Genomic DNA, 20,889 nt, shown 5'->3' with positions numbered 1-20,889 from the left:
CAAAAACTCCTCTAGCTTGGCTATGCTTACATGGGGAAACCCCCAAATCCCCTCCAGCTGGGCTCTAGTGGGCTGTGGTTACAAGGAGGGGCAGATCTCAGATCCCCTCCAGCTGGGCTCTAGTGGGCTGTGGTTACAAGGAGGGGCAGATCTCAGATCCCCTCCAGCTGGGCTCTAGTGGGCTGTGGTTACAAGGAGGGGCAGATCCCAGATCCCCTCCAGCTGGGCTCTAGTGGGCTGTGGTTACAAGGAGGGGCAGATCCCAGATCCCCTCCAGCTGGGCTCTAGTGGGCTGTGGTTACAAGGAGGGGCAGATCTCAGATCCCCTCCAGCTGGGCTCTGGTGGGCTGTGGTTAGGTGGAGCAGAAGACCCCCCCCCCCAGAGGAGAAGCAGAAGACCCCCAAGATCCTGTGAGTGGTTCCCAGTGGCTGTGGTTAGGTGGAGCAGAAGACCCCCAGAGGAGGAGCAGGAGCCCCCCAATGTCCTGTGAGTGGTTGCAGTGGCTGTGGCTGGGTGGGACAGGAGCCCCTCAGTGTCCTGTGAGTGGTTGCTGTGGCTGGATGGGACAGGAGCCCCCCAATGTCCTGTGAGTGGTTGCAATGGCTGTGGCTGGGTGGGACAGGAGCCCCCCAATGTCCTGTGAGTGGCTGCAATGGCTGTGGCTGGGTGGGACAGGAGCCCCCCAATGTCCTGTGAGTGGTTGCAATGGCTGTGGCTGGGTGGGACAGGAGCCCCCCAATGTCCTGTGAGTGGTTGCAATGGCTGTGGCTGGGTGGGACAGGAGCACCCCAATGTCCTGTGAGTGGTTGCAGTGGCTGTGGCTGGGTGGGGCAGGAGCCCCTCGTGTGTGCCCTGGCTGGCTGCTGGGGGCTGGGGGCAGGAGCCCCCCGTGTGTGCCCTGGCTGGCGGCTGGGGGCAGGAGCCCCCCGTGTGTGCCCTGGCTGGGGGCTGGGGGCAGGAGCCCCCCGTGTGTGCCCTGGCTGGGGGCTGGGGGCAGGAGCCCCCCGTGTGTGCCCTGGCTGGGGGCTGGGGGCAGGAGCCCCCCGTGTGTGCCCTGGCTGGGGGCAGGAGCCCCCCGTGTGTGCCCTGGCTGGGGGCTGGGGGCAGGAGCCCCCCGTGTGTGCCCTGGCTGGGGGCTGGGGGCAGGCGCCCCCCGTGTGTGCCCTGGCTGGGGGCTGGGGGCAGGAGCCCCCCGTGTGTGCCCTGGCTGGGGGCAGGAGCCCCCCGTGTGTGCCCTGGCTGGCTGCTGGAGGCAGGAGCCCCCCGTGTGTGCCCTGGCTGGGGGCTGGGGGCAGGAGCCCCCCGTGTGTGCCCTGGCTGGGGGCAGGAGCCCCCCGTGTGTGCCCTGGCTGGGGGCAGGAGCCCCCCGTGTGTGCCCTGGCTGGCTGCTGGAGGCAGGAGCCCCCCGTGTGTGCCCTGGCTGGGGGCAGGAGCCCCCCGTGTGTGCCCTGGCTGGCTGCTGGAGGCAGGAGCCCCCCGTGTGTGCCCTGGCTGGGGGCAGGAGCCCCCCGTGTGTGCCCTGGCTGGCTGCTGGAGGCAGGAGCCCCCCGTGTGTGCCCTGGCTGGCTGCTGGGGGCAGGAGCCCCCCGTGTGTGCCCTGGCTGGCTGCTGGGGGCAGGAGCCCCCCGCTTGTGCCCTGGCTGGCTGCTGGGGGCAGGAGCCCCCCGTGTGTGCCCTGGCTGGCTGCTGGGGGCAGGAGCCCCCCGTGTGTGCCCTGGCTGGCTGCTGGGGGCAGGAGCCCCCCGTGTGTGCCCTGGCTGGCTGCTGGGGGCAGGAGCCCCCCGTGTGTGCCCTGGCTGGCTGCTGGGGACAGGAGCCCCCCGCGTGTGCCCTGGCTGGGGGCAGGAGCCCCCCGCTTGTGCCCTGGCTGGCTGCTGGGGGCAGGAGCCCCCCGTGTGTGCCCTGGCTGGCTGCTGGGGGCAGGAGCCCCCCGTGTGTGCCCTGGCTGGCTGCTGGGGGCAGGAGCCCCCCGGCCCCCGCGGGCTGTGCTGCGCAGGGCTGCGTGGGGCGGGCGGCGGGCGCGGGGCGCTGCTGCGTGCGTGGGGGCTGAGGTCATGGAGCTATGAATGCGCTGCGGGGATGGGAGCAGCAGCAGCTCCGGTTGCAGTTAACCCCTGCGGGGCTGCGGCAGCCCAAACTCGCGGCGCTGCGCCCTGGGCTGTAGCGTCTGGAGGCTGATGGGCACCGTGATGGGCACCGTGATGGGCACTGTGGTGGGCACCGCCTTGGCTGCCCTGCGGCTGCTGAAGGTCCTCGTCTGGCTCCCGAGGGACTCAGGCTCCCTTCAGACATCCAGGAAGATCTCCTGGTGCCTGCTAAGACCCTGTCTGATTTAATCCCCCACCAGCCAGCCGGGCTGGAGCCCTTCTGCCCACCCTGGGTGCTGGAGAGAGCAGCCCTGTGAGGGGTGGTGGCAGCTGGAGGCTCTCATCGGCCCCATGAGGAGCCTCAGCACATCACAAAGTCTCCTGAGGCTTTGCCTTGAGCCTGGGGAGCTCCAAGGATGTGAGCTGGGGAGGGGGGGCTGAGGAGGTGTCCTGCTCCTTGCAGCTGGGGCTCATCAAACTGGCTGGCATGGAAGAGCAGAGACAGCACCATGAGAGTGGTGAGAGGCTGGCAGGGGTTGCCCAGGGAGGTGTTTGAGGCCAGGCTGGCTGAGGCTGTGTGCAGCCTGCTCTAGGGTAGGGTGTCCCTGGGCATGGCAGGGGGTTGGGACTGGGGAAGAAAAGGGATAAATGGGGAAAAAATTGTGGCTGGTTCAGCAGCACAGAAGGAGAAGCAGCTCAGGCCCTCCCCCACCATGGGGATGATGAATCAAAGAATGAGCCAGGTTGGAAGAGAGCTCCAAGCTCAGCCAGCCCAACCTAGCACCCAGCCCTGGCCAAGCAACCAGACCATGGCACTAAGTGCCTCAGCCAGGCTTGGCTGTGACACCTCCAGCCACAGCCACTCCACCACCTCCCTGGGCAGCCCATTCCAATGCCAATCACTCTCTCTGACAACAACTTCCTCCTGACATCCAGCCTAGACCTCCTCTGGCACAACTTGAGGCTGTGTCCCTTTCTTCCATCATTCCACCACCCTTGTAGCAAAGAACTTCCTCCTGATGGAAAATGGGCAAACATCTCTGGTGCAAATCACAGCTGAACGTTCTTTGGGCCAGTTCCACTGCTGCTGGAGGTGCAGGTGCAGTGTTTCTGGCTGGAGTACAACCTCCTCTTGAAGGCCATCATTAAGAAACAACAGTTCGGGACTAAGTGGTGTGAAAAACAAAAACAAACAACTCACAACAATCTGCAGTCACTAAACAGTCCCAGAATAGCAGGAGAAAAGGTCAAACCTAAAAATACAGGGAAGAGGTCTGGGACCAAAAGTGGTGTGGATAAATAATCACCAGTTTAGGAATGTGGAGGGCAGGGATCCAGCCAGAGGCACCTGGGCAGGCTGCAGAGGTGGGCACAAGCCAAGCTCAGGAGGTTCAACAAGACCAAGGGCAAGGTCCTGCAGCTGGGTCGAGGCAATGCCAAGCACCAATGCAGGCTGGGCAGTGCCAGGCTGGAGAGCAGCCCTGAGGAGAGGCACTTGGGGGTGCTGCTGGAGGAGAAGCTCAGCAGGAGCCAGCAGTGTGCACTTGCAGCCCAGAAAGCCAAGCAGAGCCTGGGCTGCAGCAGCAGCAGTGTGGCCAGCAGGGCCAGGGAGGGGATTCTGCCCCTCTGCTGTGCTGTGCTCTGCTGAGACCCCAGCTGGAGTCCTGCATCCAGCTCTGGAGCCCCTGGGACAAGAGAGCTGTGGAGATGCTGGAGAGTGTCCAGAGCAGGGCCAGGAGGATGCTGAGAGGCTGCAGCAGCTCTGCTGTGAGCACAGCCTGAAAGAGTTGGGGCTGTGCAGGCTGCAGCAGAGGAGGCTCCCAGGGGACCTTCTTGTGGCCTGCCAGGATCTGAAGGGGGCTCCAGAAAAGCTGGGGAGGGACTTTTGAGGCTGTGAGGGAGTGGCAGGAGTGGGGGGAATGGAGCAAAGGTGGAGGTGGGGAGAGTGAGGCTGGAGGTGAGGAGGAAGTTGTTGAGCAGGAGAGTGGTGAGAGGCTGGAATGGGTTGCCCAGGGAGGTGGTTGAGGCCCCATGGCTGGAGGTGTTTGAGGCCAGGCTGGCTGAGGCTGTGTGCAGCCTGCTCTAGGGTAGGGTGTCCCTGGGCATGGCAGGGGGGTTGGCACTGGCTGCTCCTTGTGCTCCCTTCCAGCCCTGACTGATTCTTTGATTCTAAGTTTGGCCACTTTGGGGCCAATGGTCTGGAGTGATCTCTTCCTTTGCCTACTTGTGCTGGGTTTGGGACTTTCTTTGCCCCTGCTCTCACCTTGGGGGTGAGCTCTCAGCTGCAGGTGGGTTGGGTGTGCCAGCACGTGGTGAGGGTGCTGGGTGCTGGGCTGAAGGCCATGCCTGGGGTGGAGCGAGCGTGGGCGTGCTCAGCCCTGGCATGCAGACACCTGCCTGGTTTTTCCCGGCGCTGGGAAAACAATTGGCATTGCCAAAGCTTCCAGCCACGAGCTGGAGGTGGGGGAGGGGGTGGGGGGGTGAAGGTGGGGGCCTTGTGGTGGCTTTGAACATCAGCGAAGCTGCGACGTCCTCCCTGAACCAGCGCTGAGCCTTCCTGTTGGCTCGTTAGGGACTGAGCACTAATTGCATCCCTCATGATTCATCTTCCTTCAGCCCCCCCCTCCCTCCCAGCCTGGGGTGAGAGGATCCTGCAGTTGGGTTTCACCTTCTTTGTGCAGGGGAAACTGAGTCATGGGGAGCACGACGGAGTGGAGCAGGGCCAGGAGAGGTGGCTCCTGCTCCGCTTATCTCTGGGATAGCGATCAGGCTGGCATCCAGCTGCCAGCTTCAGCTCGTGGGGGTTAAGAAAAGGGCACCCAACACCTTGCAGGTGCAGCTGGGCAGACCCCAAAGGCGATGAGGCTCTGGGGTGGGCATGGCCATCACCCGTGGGGGCGGTGCCCAGCATCCCCAAGGGACATTTGTCCAGTTTGTAGGGAAGAAGAATGGGAAGGAAGAGGGTGGGAGTGGTGTGGGGCTGGACACTAGTTATGGTGCACCCACCTTGGTGACTTGGGGCAGGGGGTGGAGGTAAGGTAGGGTGTCCCTGGCCATGGCAGGGGGGTTGGCACTAGATAATCCCTGTGGTCCCTTCTGACCCTGATTGATTCTGTGATCTAGGTAGGGTGTCCCTGGCCATGGCAGGGGGGTTGGCACTAGATAATCCCTGTGGTCCCTTCTGACCCTGATTTACTCTGTGATCTAGGTAGGGTGTCCCTGGCCATGGCAGGGGGGTTGGCACTAGATAATCCCTGTGGTCCCTTCCAACCCTGACTGATTCCCTATGCTGTTTTTTTTTCCAGCAAGGATCCCAAAGAGAAGCCAGAGGAAGAACTGGAAACCACTAGGAGATGGTGGGAGGGAGGGGGGAGGGAGGAAGGGCATTTCTTTATTGGGCTTGTCACAGTGCTGGGGAGGGGGACACACGTGTGGTGGCCACTGAGACCTCTACAAACAAGAGAAGGATGCTCCACGTTTGTCTGTGACCCCAAAGCCCCATCCTGCCAGGCAGGGGTGCCCACAGCTGATGTAGATGCTGGCTGCTGACCCTTCAGCTGGGTGTAAAGCAGATTTCCCAGCCTGGGATGGTGGAGAGAAGGTCGTAGAGGGTGGAGGGGCTGAGGGACCACCAAGATCGCTGCTCCCTATGAAGAAAGGAAGGAGCCAGTTGAGAAGAGCACAGCAAACACGGATTGGCTTTGAACCCAGCCACCAGCCAGAGCTGCAGGGCAGGAGTCATAATGGGAGACGTGCAAGATCAGGGCCCCATCCCTGGAGGTGTTTGAGGCCAGGCTGGCTGAGGCTGTGTGCAGCCTGCTCTAGGGTAGGGTGTCCCTGGGCATGGCAGGGGGGTTGGCACTGGCTGCTCCTTGTGCTCCCTTCCAACCCTGACTGATTCTATGATCTTGGCCGGGGTGAGATGGGGGGGAGGTCATAGCAAGGGGCAGGGTGGACCTCACAGTGAGGGATTTCCCCTGGCCGCTCGGGTGGCCTGGACGCCACATCCCCGCCGGTTACCTGCGGGCTGCGCGCGTCGGGAGCCTCACTTCTCCGTCATGATCCTGACGAACTCCTCGTAGTTGACCTGGCCGTCGCTGTCGCCGTCGGCCTCTTTGATCATCTCGTCCACCTCCTCGTCCGTCAGCTTCTCGCCCAGGTTGGTCATGACGTGCCGCAGCTCCGCCGCGCTGATGTAGCCGTTGCCGTCCTTGTCGAAGACGCGGAAGGCCTCGCGGATCTCCTCCTCGCTGTCCGTGTCCCTCATCTTCCTCGCCATCAGCGAGAGGAACTCGGGGAAGTCGACGGTGCCGCTGCCGTCGGCGTCCAGCTCCCCCACCATGCCCCGCAGCTCCGCCTCGGTGGGGTTTTGGCCCAGGGAGCGCATGACGGTGCCCAGCTCCTTGGTGGTGATGCAACCATCTCCGTCCCGGTCGAAGAGGGAGAAAGCCTCCTTGAACTCCGCGATCTGCTCCTCCGACAGGCGCTCGGCCATGGCGCTCCCTGCTCGCACGCGGCTCTGCCCCGGCACGCCGCGCTCGCCGCCGGGGAGGCGCGGAGCAGGCCTCCTCCCTCCCACCTGCCTCTCCCTGGATGAGGAGGAGGAGGAAGGACTCGAGGCATGAAGGAGAGGTTGAGCCACAGGGTCAGCTGAAAGGGTTCAGCGGGAAGGGGAGCGTTGGGGTGCCGGAGAAGAAGGGTGACCTCTGGCCTCCTTGGGCCACCTTGGCTGCTGTCCCAGCTTGCCCTGCTGCTGGCGTTGCACGGGGCCAGCTCGGCATGGAGCCCCTAATTAAGGGGGTTGAGCTGTGGTTTGCAGCAGAGCAGTGGCTTTGGGGAGGGGTGGGATGAGAGACGCCGATTTTGGCTCCTTTAAGGCAGTTCTGGGCACGGGGGGAAGGTGTGTGGGGGATGATGGAGCTGTGCATAGCTTTCCAGCCCCGCATGAAGAGGTTAAGAGAGGTGGCCCCCTCCCAACTCTCCTCAGCCCCAGGGCCATCACCTTGATGCTGGCAACATGTCAAAGCTGCTGAGGGAGGGCTCCCTGGTGCAGGTCGAGACAGATCCTGGCTGCTTGAAGCTGGTGGAGATCTGAATCAGCCTTGAGACCTTTTCCGGCCTCCCTGGGAATAGCTCCACAGCCCTCCCCCAGGGCAGCTGATGTGGTGGTGATCATCAATTGGGTTGTGTCATGGGTCCTGCCTTGGTTAGTCAGGGGTAAACCCTGGGGGCTGAGGGAGGGTTAACCCTGTTGTAATGGTTTGCTTTCAGTTTTACTCATCTCTGCAAACAAGAGGCAACAGGAAGGTCCAGGAACCAAAGATGATGTGGGCTACATCTCTGTCCAACTGTCCGTCCATCCACCTGGTCTCACTACCTTCTGCCCATCACTCTGTCCATCAGTCTGCTCATCTATCCATGCATGCATCTACCCAACTGCCTTTCTACCCACCCAGCCACCTAACGATCTGTGTCCACCCACCCACCTAACAGTCCATCCGTGCATCCATCACCGCTATGTGCAACCACCCCATGTACATCCATCCACCCAACCGCGGTATCTTCCATCTACCCATCCATCTGTCTATCTACCCATTCATCCATCTGTCTATCCACCCATCTATCTGTCCATCCATCCAGTTGCCCAATGATCCCTCCCTCCTTCCAACCCTCTGTCCTTGCATCAGTTTGTCCCCCCCACGCCTTTACATCGCCACCCATCCCCCTACCCTTCCAACTACCCATCCCTCCTTCCTCTCTGCCTTCACCAGCTGATGTCCCCAGATGGCCAAGCTCCACAGCAGAAGGCAGGTTGATTTTTCTCAGCCAGAGCAGAACTGCACCAGTTTACCCCAGTGAGGAATGAGAGCTGCAGTGTTTGGCTAGAAGGCTGCAGTACAGAAGCCAAGCCATGGGACAGCTGAGGAGAAACAAGGATAATGGGGCCTGCAGGTGGAATAAAGTGTGGGAGGGGATCGTTGTCTCCAGGAAAAGCTCATGTGGAGAACACCTGGGGCTTGTAGAAGGTGGCAGTTGCAGGGAGGGAGCAGGAACCTGTCTGGTGAGACGCCAGCACTGCTCTGTTTCGGGGAGGGGAGGTCCTGGAAGCTGCTCTTGTGCAATGAGCTGCTCCTTAGTTGTCTAATTGCCCACGCTTGCTGTTCTGCTCCAGGTGTAATGAGATGGAGTCAAAATAGCCCTGAAAGAGCCCATAGGCAGCTGAGGAAGGAGCCAAGGGCAGGAGGAGCTGGCTTGAACCCAGCCAGGAGAAGTAAACACCAACAGATGACTGAGTGGCAGTGAACTCTGGAGGATTCAGGTATTGGGTCAAGCTATGGGGGAGTTGTTTGGGGTCCATCATGGTGGGGTGGGTGAGGAGCTCCTGGGTCATTTTGTCAAGGATGAAGGGGTGGCTCCATCCTGGGCAGCTCTGACAGCTGCTGAGGGCTTTGCTTTCTCATTGTTTCTTCGCTGCTGTCTGCAGCTGCCTGCAGGGAGGCTGTAGCCAGGTGGGGTTGGGCTCTGCTGCCAGGCAAGCAGCAACAGAAGAAGGGGACACAGTCTCAAGTTGTGGCAGGGGAGGTCTAGGCTGGATGTTAGGAGGAAGTTGTTGTCAGAGAGAGTGATTGGCATTGGAATGGGCTGCCCAGGGAGGTGGTGGAGTCACCGTCCTTAGAGGTGTTGAAGCCAAGCCTGGCTGAGGCACTTAGTGCCATGGTCTGGTTGCTTGGCCAGGGCTGGGTGCTAGGTTGGACTGGCTGAGCTTGGAGCTCTCTTCCAACCTGGTTGATTCTATGATTCTCTTCCATGACTTTATTGCCAGCACTCACCACTTCCCCATGATGAGCAGCTGCCACCCAGCCATGACGAGCACCATTCTCAGCACCCAGCACCTCATCATCTCCCCATCATGAGTACCTATGACCAGCAGCATTGTCAGCACTCGTGACCTTCTCATCACCAGCACCCATCATCTCACCATTACCTCCCCATGACCAGCACACTGTTGTAATGGCTTGCTTTCAATTTTGCTCATCTCTTACAACAGGGAGTAAAGGAAGGCTCAGAAACAGAGGATAATGAGGGCTATTTGTATGTCCAAGTGTCCATTTATCCATTTACACCACCAAGTGTCCATTCCTCTCCATCCATTAATGTGTTCATCCATTCACCTAACTGCCTTGCCAGCCACCCATCCACTCATGGTCAGCACCCATGACCTCCCCATCACCAGAGCCAGCTGCCAGCACCTATCACCTCTGCATCACCTTCCCATCACCATCCTGAGGCTGTCAGGGAGTGGCAGGAGTGGGGGGAATGGAGCAAAGCTGGAGGTGAGGAGGAAGTTGTTGAGCAGGAGAGTGGTGAGAGGCTGGAATGGGTTGCCCAGGGAGGTGGTTGAGGCCCCATGGCTGGAGGTGTTTGAGGCCAGGCTGGCTGAGGCTGTGTGCAGCCTGCTCTAGGGTAGGGTGTCCCTGGGTATGGCAGGGGGGGCTGGAACTGGCTGCTCCTTGTGCTCCATTCCAACCCTGCCTGACTCTATGATCCTATGATCCATGTCCTCAGCAGCAGCATTCATCTCCTCTCATGTTTGCAGCAGTCACTGGGAGAAGGTCAATCCAGCCCTTGATTAACTGCAGCCTCATTAGCATGGCAGGCTAATTAACCTCATAAAACTGCCTGGTGGCCCATAAAGTCCTGTGGCTAATGTCTGAGTCCTATTTACAGCACCTGGGATGGGCTGGGGGGCAGCGTGGGAAAGCAGCGAGGCCACCGCGGTGGGTGGCAGGAGCACACAGCCACAGCCTGATAGCTGCTTTGGCAGCCAGTGTGCCCAGGATGGCTCCAGCTGGAGCTGGAGAGGTCAATGGTTCAGCAGAGGAGAGTGCAAGAGGCCGATGCCAGAGCCTCCCACGGTGTTTTGCAGGTGGCATCACAGCATCGCTGTGCCTGGAAGAGGCTCTCAGGATCAGTAGGTTCAAACTGCCCAAGCCCAGCGCTGCCAGGTGGCTGCTGAGCCTCTCTCTGTCCTGTTCCAGAAGTCCTGGCAGCCTGGGGCAGCCCTCAACGGCTGCAAAAGGGCAAACACAGCTCCCACTTTCTATAAAGGCAGGAAGGAGACACCAGGGAAGGCCAGGCCAGGCAGGCTCAGCTCTGTGCTGGTAAGGTCATGGAGCAGATCCTCCTGGAGGCACCACTGAGACAGGAGAACAGTGAAGAGGTGATTGCCCACAACCAGCATGGCTGCACCCAGGGCAGCTCCTGCCTGACAAAGCTGGTGGCCTTCTAGGAACAGGTCACAACAGGTGAGCAACTGATGGCATTGAGCTGGACCTGAGCAAGGCCTCTGACACTGTCCCACACCACAGCCTGGTCTCCAGGCTGGTGACACATGGGTTTGAGGGGTGGAGCACCAGATGGATAAAGAGCTCTTCCATCACGTTGGGTGATTCTGTGCTCCACCACCTCCTTGGGCAACCTGTGCCAGTGTCTCACCACCCTCAGCCTGTGCCAGTGTCTCACCACCCTCAACCTGTGCCTGTGTCTCACCACCCTCAACCCGTGCCTGTGTCTCACCACCCTCAGCCTGTGCCTGTGTCTCACCACCCTCACTGCAAAGAACTCTTTCCTAACATCCAGTTTCAATCTCCCCTCTGCCACTTTAAACCCATTCCCCCTCCTCCTGTCACTACAGGACCTTGTCAATAGTCCCTCCCCAGCCTGCCTGGAGCCTCCTTCAGATACTGGAAGGCCACTCCAAGGTCTCCTCCAAGCCTTCTCTTCTCCAGGCTGCACAGCCCCAACTCTCTCAGCCTGTCCTCAGAGCAGAGCTGCTGCAGCCCTCTCAGCATCTTGGTGGCCTCCTCTGCACTGGCTCCAACACTTCCATGTCCTTCTTGTTCTGGGGGCTCCAGAACTGCCCCCAGGACTGCAGGTGGGGTGTGAGGAGAGCAGAGCCAAGGGGCAGAATCCCCTCCCTTGCCCTGTGCCCACACTGCTCTTGCTGCAGCCCAGCACTCCAGGTCTGGCGTTGAGTGCTCTGCCTGTGCAGCAGCCAAAGAACCCCAGAGCTGACGGTGAAAAGCCTCCAGTTGGATCATCTTGAGCCTGTGCAGCTCATAGCTGGAGGCCAGATGTGTGCAGATGTGCGACGTCTGGGTTTGCACTGCAGACGAGGCGGGGGGGGGGAGAGGCTGATGACACGGTGGAAAAAAGACGTTTGGAGGCAGAGAGGGAAGCAGCTCCGACAGGGAAACCTCCGTGGGGCCCCCTGGCCGGCCCAGACGTCCTGAGGTCAGTTGGTCTCTTGGGTGTTCTTCGGTGGGGAGGAACCTCCACAAATCCTGGCAGCAGTTCCAGCAGGAACAGTGGGTTTTGGAGAGGCTGAGCTTGAGCTGTGCTCCTGCAGTGGCTGCAGGGGGGTCTCCAAGGGCTGGTGCCTGGAGTGTGTTTGGGCTTTGGTGGCTGTGTTTGATTTTAGGCAGGGTTCTAACGGAGGTTTCCAAAGCTGAGGGGGGGGGAAACTTCAGGGTAGATCCTAAAGTTGAGCTTCCCCAGCCCAAACAAAGGGAGTCTGGTCTCAGTTTGGGACCTGTCAGACGTCACCACGGCAGAGGAGGGAGGCTGGGATCGGGATGCTGGGGAGATGCTAAGGACAGGGATGTGCCTTGCTCTGACCTCAGCTCCAGGAAGGTCTTGCCTGTGTTGGCTCCTCTCTGCACGTAGTGCCTGAGCTGGGTGGATTCAGAAAGGTACATAAGGGGCTGGGGAGCTGTGTACTGAAGGTGGAGGTGCCCACACATCTGCTGGGCATGGGTGCCAGCTCTTCCCCTGGCTACAAGGGAGATGGCTCAGGGACGCATCACCACATGGGGCCGTGAGGAGGCAGGGGCTGGGAGCCATGGTGCTGGTCCAGCTGCCCCCTCTGCTCTTGGTATTTCCCCCTGCTTGTCCCATGGCCTCCTCACAGACAGGCTGGGGGGTCTTGGCTCAGCAGGACAGGCAAGAGGCCTGGCCAAGACCCTGTGGAGCTCAGCACCGGAGGAAACCAGGGAAGCCTGGATTGTTTAGTCTAGCAAAGCGACGGCTGAGGAGGAGGAGGACTGCACATTCCTCTGCGAGGGATGGAGCAGGGATAAGACCCACTAGGAGCTGTGGGGTGATGGAAATGTGAGTTCCTGGCTAATCTGCTGTCGGCTGCAGGACAAGCAGAGGGAGCTTCAGCCTCGGCCTGATGGCTCAGGGACACATCACCACATGGGTGGGAGGCTCTCTGCAGGGTTTCAGGTGAGGCCAAGCCCTGAGCCCCAGCAGCTCATTAATGTCTGGTTTCTTTTTTAAGGCAAAAGGAAGCTTTTGGTTATTTTTCCCCCCAGTTACTCCCTGCTTGGGAAGGGTTGAGCCTCCTCCAGATCCAAACTCAGCTTCACAGGTCACAGCTCAGCCCTGTCCCTGCAAACCTGAAACCCTCCCTGCTGAGCCGGTGTGGAAGCAGAAGCAGAACTGCTCCCCCCAGGAGCTGCAGCCATGCCCAGACACATCCCTAACGTGGTCAGGCAGCAGCTTCTTAGGAGGACTGGGGAGCTCTGATGGCTTCATCGTGGTGTAGCTACATGGGTGCTCCTCAGCCACCCCAGCAGAGGGGATTTTGCCACGTAGGGTCTGCCTGCTGCTTCTGATGGCTCATCTAGGTGGTGAATACAAGGGCAGAGCTTTCCAGCACTGGGGGGTGGTTTCTCTTTGGAGGAAGGTGGTTTTGGCTCTGCAGAAGGGGAGGGATGTCTGCCACTTCTCCTTTTCCCCCCACGAAGGGAGGGGAGTGATGTAAGGCCTGGAGTGAGTCAGGCAGCTGTTTTATGGCTCACCAAGGGCGGTGGCTGGCAGGCTCCGTGCCGCACATGGCACTGCAACTGCCGGCTCGTGTCCTGCCTGGCCAGCGTGGCACCCAGAGCAGCTGAGCCAGGAAAGGGGCCAGGATCCAACCACAGCTGCCTGGAGGTCCCAGGGCTGAGTGCTGGGGCCACTTCTCTTCATCAGTCATCTGGATCACAAGGCCAAGTGCAGGGTGCTACACTTTGGCCACAACAACCCCAAGCAGCCTTACAGGCTGGGGCCAGAGTGGCTGAGAGCAGCCAGGCAGAGAGGGCCCTGGGGGTGCTGGCAGAGAGGAGCTGAAGCTGAGGCAGCAGTGCCCAGGTGGGCAGCAGAGCCAATGGCATCCTGGGCTGGCTCAGGAGCAGTGTGGGCAGCAGGACAAGGGAGGTTCTTGTGCCCCTGTGCTCAGCACTGCTCAGGCCACCCCTGGAGTGCTGTGTCCAGTTCTGGGCTCCTCCATTGCAGAGAGATGTTGAGGTGCTGGAAGGTGTCCAGAGAAGGGCAGCAAGGCTGGAGAGGGGCCTGGAGCAGAGCCCTGTGAGGAGAGGCTGAGGGAGCTGGGGGGGTGCAGCCTGCAGCAGAGGAGGCTCAGGGCAGAGCTCATTGCTGCCTGCAGCTGCCTGCAGGGAGGCTGTAGCCAGGTGGGGTTGGGCTCTGCTGCCAGGCAAGCAGCAACAGAAGAAGGGGACACAGTCTGAAGCTGTGCCAGGGGAGGTCTAGGCTGGATGTTAGGAGGAAGTTGTTGTCAGAGAGAGTGATTGGCATTGGAATGGGCTGCCCAGGGAGGTGGTGGAGTCACCGTCCTTAGAGGTGTTGAAGCCAATCCTGGCTGGGGCACTGAGTGCCATGGGCTGGTTGATTGGGCAGGGCTGGGTGCTAGGTTGGACTGGCTGAGCTTGGAGGTCTCTTCCAACCTGCTTGATTCTTTGATTCCCAGCAGTGACTCAAAGGAGGCAGGCAAGAGACTGTCAGGAGTTTAATGGTACTTGGCACTGGAAGCTGTACAACACATTTACAGAGAACCACCTGCTGGTGCCCACGTCCACCCTCTCCCCCTTTCCACCGTCCCTGGCCGAGCAGGTGACAGGCACCCACAACCCTTTACACAGCAGCTATGGCTCCTCAAGGATGGGTAGGGTGGGATTGCTGTCCTTGTCCCATCACCACCACTCCAAACGACAGGGAACAACCTGTTGGCTGTGCTCAAAGCTGTCACCACTCTGCCCCTTGCATCTCTTCACAGCGTGGTCACCGAGCTGGCACCTCTTAGGCCTCTCTTTGGACCACTAGACCGCGGCAGTGTCGCCGCTATGAGTATTTACAACCACTACCTCTTCTGTCCACACATCTCATCCACTCTTTCTCTTCTCTACCTTTCTACCACATGCAATAAGCCCTTGGTTGCCTCCAGTCCTGCCTCTTTGGCATTTCATCTCCAAAAGGCAACATCGACAACAACACTAACAACAACAACAACAACATCATCATCATCTACCTTCGCTCCCTGCTACTCTAGCCACTGCTCCTCCTCCCTCCCCCAGACCCTCTACAACCTGCCTAACGACCTTCCTACAACCCCCCCCTCCTCAGGCAATGCAGTTCTCTTTCAGTCGGGCCAGGAGCGTACAACCACGAGCTGCTCTAGGTTCCTCATGGTCACAGGTGGAGTAGTTCTCCTCACAATCATTATCAGCTCGGACGTGACCCGCTCCTGCTTTCGCCCCCAGGGCCAGAGCTGTGCAGCCAGGCGAGGAACCCCACACTGCCTGCAGAGCTCAGGGCCAGAAGGATCAAGTAGTTGAAAGGAAATGCCAAGTTTCAGCAACAACAACACCACCAAAATACAAAAGTAAAAAAAGACCAAACAAAGGAAAAGGAAGAGAAAAAAAAAAAATCCAACAACAAAACAACCCCAAAGAACTCTTCCCCTCCCACCCCCAACCTGCACAAAACACCCCCAAACTGAAAACGAAAGGACTAAGAATAATAAAAGCCACCCCCCAGCCCCCAACCATTTAAATAGTCTGGCAGGTTACAAGAGTTGCAAATGAGGAATGTACAAAGGACACCGCCAAGATCAAAGATTCCAGTAGGTAACTTGAGAAGCTGTGGAACCTGGGCTCTGGTTTTACACCTCCCCCCCCACCTCAAGAAGATGGTTTCTAACCATGCACTGTAACCTCGTCAGGTGAGAAGAAAATGTGAGCTCAGGTGTTGAGCCTTGCAGCCTTGAGCCAATCCCCAGCCTGGCAGAGGGAGGAGGTGGTGCCACCAGGCTTGTAGTGCCAACCTAAGTTTTCCCACTTTCCAGCCTTTAAACCCTCACTTTCCAGCCTCAAATCCTCACTTTCCAGCCTTTAAACCCTCACTTTCCAGCCTCTAATTCCCAATTCAAACCCTCAAACCCCACCTGTGGAAATCCTTCTGAACCCAAAGCGCTCTTTCAAACCTGCCACGAGCAACTAAGTTGCTCGTGGCAGGTTTGAAAGAGCACTTTGGGTTCTTGTGGCACTTAAACTCCAGGTTCAATGTGGTGGTGGAGGAGGTTAAAAACCAGACCCCAGTTCCAACAGCGAGCTGGATACCAGTAGCTGCCATGACAACGTGAAAACCAACCCCAAGATCCCATTCAGCAGAGCGACTCCGCGGTGCTCACACGTTGGAAGGAAAATGTACACAGGTATTTATAAATAAACAGTTTGTCCTCAGCTTCCTCACACCAAGGTTTCTTTCCTCTTCTCACTCAGCTGATTCTCCCTGCTTTTCCTGTGCCCAGACGATGTGCTCTGAGTTTTGGTGCCTTTGGTTTCTTCCGAGTCCAAGGCGGAGGCGCACTCAGAGGCGTTCTCGTCCAGCTCCATCTCGGTGATGCCAGATGTGGCTGACTGCCTCCTCTGGGCTGTGATGTTGGGCACGGAGGGGTTGTTCTCCTCACCTTCCTCACTCAGCTCTGGCAGGTCCTTCAGCTCTGCTGCTGTGGTGCTGGGTTGGAAGGGAGCGATGGCGGTTCGGATGCAGTTGACCCACTGCTGCTTGTGGAAGACGTCGTTGGCCTGCAGCGTGTGGGACTGGCCAGGAGAGGGATCTTGGAAACGAACTCTGAAGATATTTTTAGCTGGAGGCAAACAGAGGGAAAAAAAGCAGATCAGGTCTTAGCTCAATATTTAGAGATTCCATTGCTAGACAAATGGCCTGGGCTGCCCTGCTGTGCCTTAGGGAAAAGGGTTCAAAACTCCAACAAAAATAAGAAGGCAGAGTCCTAGAAGCTGGCAGAGATAGAGGTCTTCTAATCTGAGCACCAGCAAACACCCAGCAGAGACAGCCTAAAGGTGGATGTTAGAATCATAGAATCAAGCAGGTTGGCAGAGATCTCCAAGCTCAGCCAGTCCAACCTAGCACCCAGCCCTGGCCAGGCAACCAGACCATGGCACTAAGTGCCTCAGCCAGGCTTGGCTTCAACACCTCCAGCCACAGAGACTCCACCACCTCCCTGGGCAGCCCATTCCAATGCCAATCACTCTCTCTGACAACAACTTCCTCCTGACATCCAGCCTAGACCTGCCCTGGCACAGCTTGAGACTGTGTCCCCTTGTTCTATTGCCTGGCAGCAGAGCCCAACCCCACCTGGCTACAGCCTCCCTTCAGGTAATTGCAGACAGCAATGAGCTCTGCCCTGAGCCTCCTCTTCTGCAGGCTGCACACCCCCAGCTCCCTCAGCCTCTCCTCACAGGGTTTGTGTTCCCTTCACCAGCTTTGTTGCCCTTCTCTGGACACGTTAACATACACCAGAGAATCATGGAATTGTTTAGGTGGGAAAAGACCTATAAGGTCACCCAACCATTAACCCAGCACTGCCAGCTCACCGCTGAGCCATGGCACCACATCTGCACAGCTGTGAAGTCTCTCTAGGGATGGGGATGCCATCACTGCTCTGGGCAGACTGTTGCAGGCCTTGACACCCTTTTGGGGAAGAAATTGCTCCTCCTGCCTGACTTTAAAACATCCCCTGGCACAACTTGAGGACATTTCCTCTTGTGCCGTCACTTGGACCTCAAGAGAACGACCTCTATCTACCTTCGACCTGCTTTAAGTCAGCTGTAGAGAACCAGAAGTTCTCTTCTCAGCTTCTTCTCCTCTAGGCTGAACACCCCCAGCTCCCCAAGCTGCTCCTCACACGACCTGTTCTCCAGACCCTTCAGCAGCCTTGTTGCCCTTTTTCTGGCCCTGCTCCAACACCTCAATATCCTTCTTGGAGTGCGAGGCCCAAAACCGAACCCAGGATTTGAGGATTTGCCCAGTAGAGGGGGACAATCCCACCCCCAGTCCTGCTGGACACACTACTGCTGACCCAAGTTCTCCCAAAGGAACCTCAGTCTGGAGGTCTTCAGGAAGAGACTGGATGAGGCGCTTGGTGCCATGGTCTAGTTGACTGGATAGGGCTGGGTGCTAGGTTGGACTGGATGAGCTTGGAGCTCTCTTCCAACCTGGTTGATTCTATGATTCAGTCTGTGGGATCCACAGCCAAGTGTAACCACAGAATCATGAAATAGCCTGGAGTTGGAAAGGACCTTAAAGACCATCTAGTTCCAACCCCCCAGCCATGGGCAGGGACACCTTCCACTAGCAGAGATTGCTCAACCTGTCTTTAGAAAGGGACACTCACACAGGTGAAGTGGTTTGGTCCTCACCTTTATCAGAGTTGCCAAAAGCTCCTCGGAAAGACCCTCCCATTTTCACATCACCATCCTGCAGGTCTTCAAGGATCAGCTCGTGGACAGGGATGGGCTGCCTGTACACCTGGAAGGCCTGGCGCTCGTTGCGGGTGACCGGCCGGGTCAGCACCAGGACGTCTTGGAAGAGGAAGACGTAGAGTTTCTGCAAGGGGAAAGACATCTGAACATGAGCAGGGTGTTGTACTCTGGATCCTGAGAGGTTGGATATCCTCCTGGGATTCAAGGCCACATTATCTCAAGTTTCACCTATGTTAACCTCCCAAGTTTCCTCAGGGCCCTGGGAGTGGTAGCACAGCCTAGAGTTACATCAACAGGTTTATTGTTTAACAACCCTTTAGAACGTGAGCTATGGTTTGCAGAGACCAAACCCAGGAAGATTAGAAGCAATATGTTGGGGTTGTTCAGCCTGAAGAGGAGAAGGCTCCAGGAAGACCTTACAGTGGCCTTCCAGTACCTGAAGGGAGTTACAAGAAAGCTGAGGAGGAACTTTTTACAAGGGTTTGTAGTGATAGGATGAGGGGGAAGTGGATTGGAGCTGGGAGAGGGCAGGTTTAGACTGCAGATTAGGAAAAAATACTTTCCAGAGAGGGTGGTGAGACACTGGTACAAGTTGCTCAGGGAGGTTGTGGATGTCCCCTCCGTGGAGGCATTCAAGGCCTGGATGGATGAGGCCATGAGCAACCTGGTCTAGTGGAAGGTGTCGCTTTCCATGGCAAGGGGGTTGGAGCTGAATGATCTTTAGAGTCCTTTCCAACCCAAACCATTTTGATTCAATATCTTTTCTGACAACACAAAATGCTTCACAGGTGCAGCAGTGGAATCACAGAATCTTAGAATCAAGCAGGTTGGAAGAGACCTCCAAGCTCATCCAGTCCAACCTAGCACCCAGCCCTGTCCAGTCATCTAGATCATGGCACTAAGTGCCTCATCCAGGCTTCTCCTGAACACCTCCAGGGAGTGGAGGTGGAATGGCTGAACTGAACAGAAGAACAACCCACAGGATCACAGGATGTTAGGGGTTGGAAGGGGCCTTTACAGATCGAGTCCAAACCCCTGCCAAAGCAGGACCATAGAATCTAGCTCAGGTCACACAGGAACACATCCAGACAGGGCTCCATAACCTCACTGGAGGAGCCTGTTCCAGTGCTCTGTGACCCTTTTTAGCAGAGTAACTGAAATACTTTGCAAATCCAACAATCACTTAACCCTTCACCATTTCAAATGAAACAGCATCCTCCTTTTTAACAAGATAATTGACTGGCCAAGTGCCAGGAAACATCTTCACTTTATCATGAAAGGGTTCAAGCAAAGCCTGGCTGAGGCACTTAGTGCCATGGTCTGGTTGACTGGCTAGGGCTGGGTGCTAGGTAGGACTGGCTGAGCTTGGAGGTCTCTTCCAACCTGCTTGATTCTATGACTCTGTGAATTAGGTAGGTCCAACCAAAAAAACCCAAACCAAGCAGAAAGAGCTGATGTTGAAAATGAGGTTGCTTCTACAAGCCCAACAAAATGCAGCATACCCTGGAGTACAGGAGGGTCTTTCAGTGCTACTGCAGCCGGAGATAAACTCCTGGCAGTGCAGCTGAAAGGCAAACAAGGTTTTGCAGGAAGGCTTTTGTTTGACAAAGCTGGGGAATGTCAGAGCACCTGAAAGTAAACAGCCAGCAGGAAATCCCTTTTGATGGAGTGCTGGGGCACAGAGCATGTTTTGGGTGGTAATTTAAGGCTAATTATTTTCCAGCTTCTGAAGGCCCAATTGTCAAGCTGTCAGTGGGAAACTTTCCCCTTACACCCTGAAATGCAGAGTGCCATCAGGTGCTTTCTTTTCTGCTTTTTATATTTAGCTAATTGTCTAAACTAATCCTGAAGATGGAAAGAGCTCCTGCTCTAACAAACAGTTGGAACAACCTCTGAGGGAATGTTTTCAAACCTGAGGATTAATTACCCTGCACCCAAGGGACTTACATGTCCGTTTTTGTTCTTCAGCTCCCCATGGCACAGTAAAGCTTTGCTGCCTTCAATCCTTGGGTCCTTCTGCTTCTCATCCAGGTACTCCAGCTTGTCAATGTAGTATTGGCACTCTGACTCCCCCTTCTTCAGGTTGATGTCAGAGAGGACCCCCTGGATTATGGATATCTGGAAAGTAAAATGTTTACAAAGCATTAAATGGGGACCTTAGCTGGTGTAGAATCATAGAATTGTAGGGGTTGGAAGGGATCTCCAGAGATCAAGTCCAACCTCCCTGTGCCAAAGCAGGATCACCAAGGGCAAGCCACACTGGCAGGTGTCCAGGTGGGTTTTTTAAGTCTCCTGAGGAGACTCCACAACCTCTCTGGGCAGCCTCTTCCAGTGCTGTCACCTTCACAGGAAAGAAGCTTTTCCTCATGTTGAGGTGGAAACCTCCTGTGTTCCAGCTTATACCCATTGCTCCTTGTTGTATCACTGGGCACCACAGAAAAGAGACCATCACCTTGACACCCACCCCTTGTTGGATCACTGGGTGCCACAGGAAAGAGACCATCACCTTCACCTTGACACCCACCCCTTGTTGGATCACTGGGTGCCACAGGAAAGAGACCATCACCTTCACCTTGACACCCACCCCTTGTTGGATCACTGGGTGCCCATCACCTTCACCTTGACACCCACCCCTTGTTGGATCACTGGGTGCCACAGGAAAGAGACCATCACCTTCACCTTGACACCCACCCCTTGTTGGATCACTGGGTGCCACAGGAAAGAGACCATCACCTTCACCTTGACACCCACCCCTTGTTGGATCACTGGGTGCCACAAGAAAGAGACCATCACCTTCACCTTGACACCCACCCCTTGTTGGATCACTGGGTGCCACAGGAAAGAGACCATCACCTTCACCTTGACACCCACCCCTTTTATCACTGGATGGCACAGAAAAGAGACCTTCACCTTCACCTTGACACCCACCCCTTGTTGGATCACTGGGTGCCACAGAAAAGAGACCATCACCTTCACCTTGACACCCACCCCTTGTTGGATCACTGGATGCCACAGAAAAGAGACCATCACCTTCACCTTGACACCCACCCCTTGTATCACTGGGTGCCACAGGAAAGAGACCATCACCTTCACCTTGACACCCACCCCTCAGATGTTATAGATGACCCCCCCTCAGCCTTCTCTCCTCCAGACTAACAGCCCCAGGTCTCTCAGC

General features: G+C 57.4%; 2 protein-coding genes and 1 long non-coding RNA gene across 4 annotated transcripts in view; 1 reads left to right on the top strand and 2 right to left on the bottom strand.

Moving 5' to 3' along the window:
- The first annotated feature begins 289 nt into the window (after positions 1 to 289).
- Positions 290 to 9,252, top strand: LOC135175153 (uncharacterized). The gene is made up of 3 exons (XR_010302274.1): positions 290 to 487; positions 8,261 to 8,407; positions 8,912 to 9,252. It is a non-coding gene; the product is annotated as an uncharacterized LOC135175153 (long non-coding RNA).
- Positions 6,132 to 7,623, bottom strand: LOC135175152 (calmodulin, striated muscle). The gene has a single exon (XM_064142927.1). The coding sequence runs from the start codon at positions 6,581 to 6,583 to the stop codon at positions 6,134 to 6,136; it is 450 nt and encodes a 149-aa protein (XP_063998997.1). The 5' UTR covers positions 6,584 to 7,623; the 3' UTR covers positions 6,132 to 6,133.
- Positions 9,253 to 13,926: 4,674 nt separating the features above from the next.
- The window catches only part of NET1 (neuroepithelial cell transforming 1), a 91,457-nt gene continuing 84,494 nt past the window's right edge, over positions 13,927 to 20,889 (bottom strand). For both annotated transcript variants that reach the window (XM_064142755.1, XM_064142756.1), the window contains 3 exons: positions 19,662 to 19,832; positions 17,652 to 17,838; positions 13,927 to 16,078 (listed from right to left, as the gene is read on the bottom strand). In XM_064142755.1, coding sequence (XP_063998825.1) covers positions 15,678 to 16,078; positions 17,652 to 17,838; positions 19,662 to 19,832 — 759 coding nt within the window. In that variant the 3' untranslated portion in view covers positions 13,927 to 15,677. The remainder of the gene's footprint in view (positions 16,079 to 17,651; positions 17,839 to 19,661; positions 19,833 to 20,889) is intronic.

This window comes from Pogoniulus pusillus, chromosome 4, assembly GCF_015220805.1.
Source record: "Pogoniulus pusillus isolate bPogPus1 chromosome 4, bPogPus1.pri, whole genome shotgun sequence".
Classification (NCBI taxonomy): domain Eukaryota; kingdom Metazoa; phylum Chordata; class Aves; order Piciformes; family Lybiidae; genus Pogoniulus; species Pogoniulus pusillus.
Note: the sequence above shows the minus strand (reverse complement) of the source record. Positions and strands in the feature narration are given on the sequence as shown.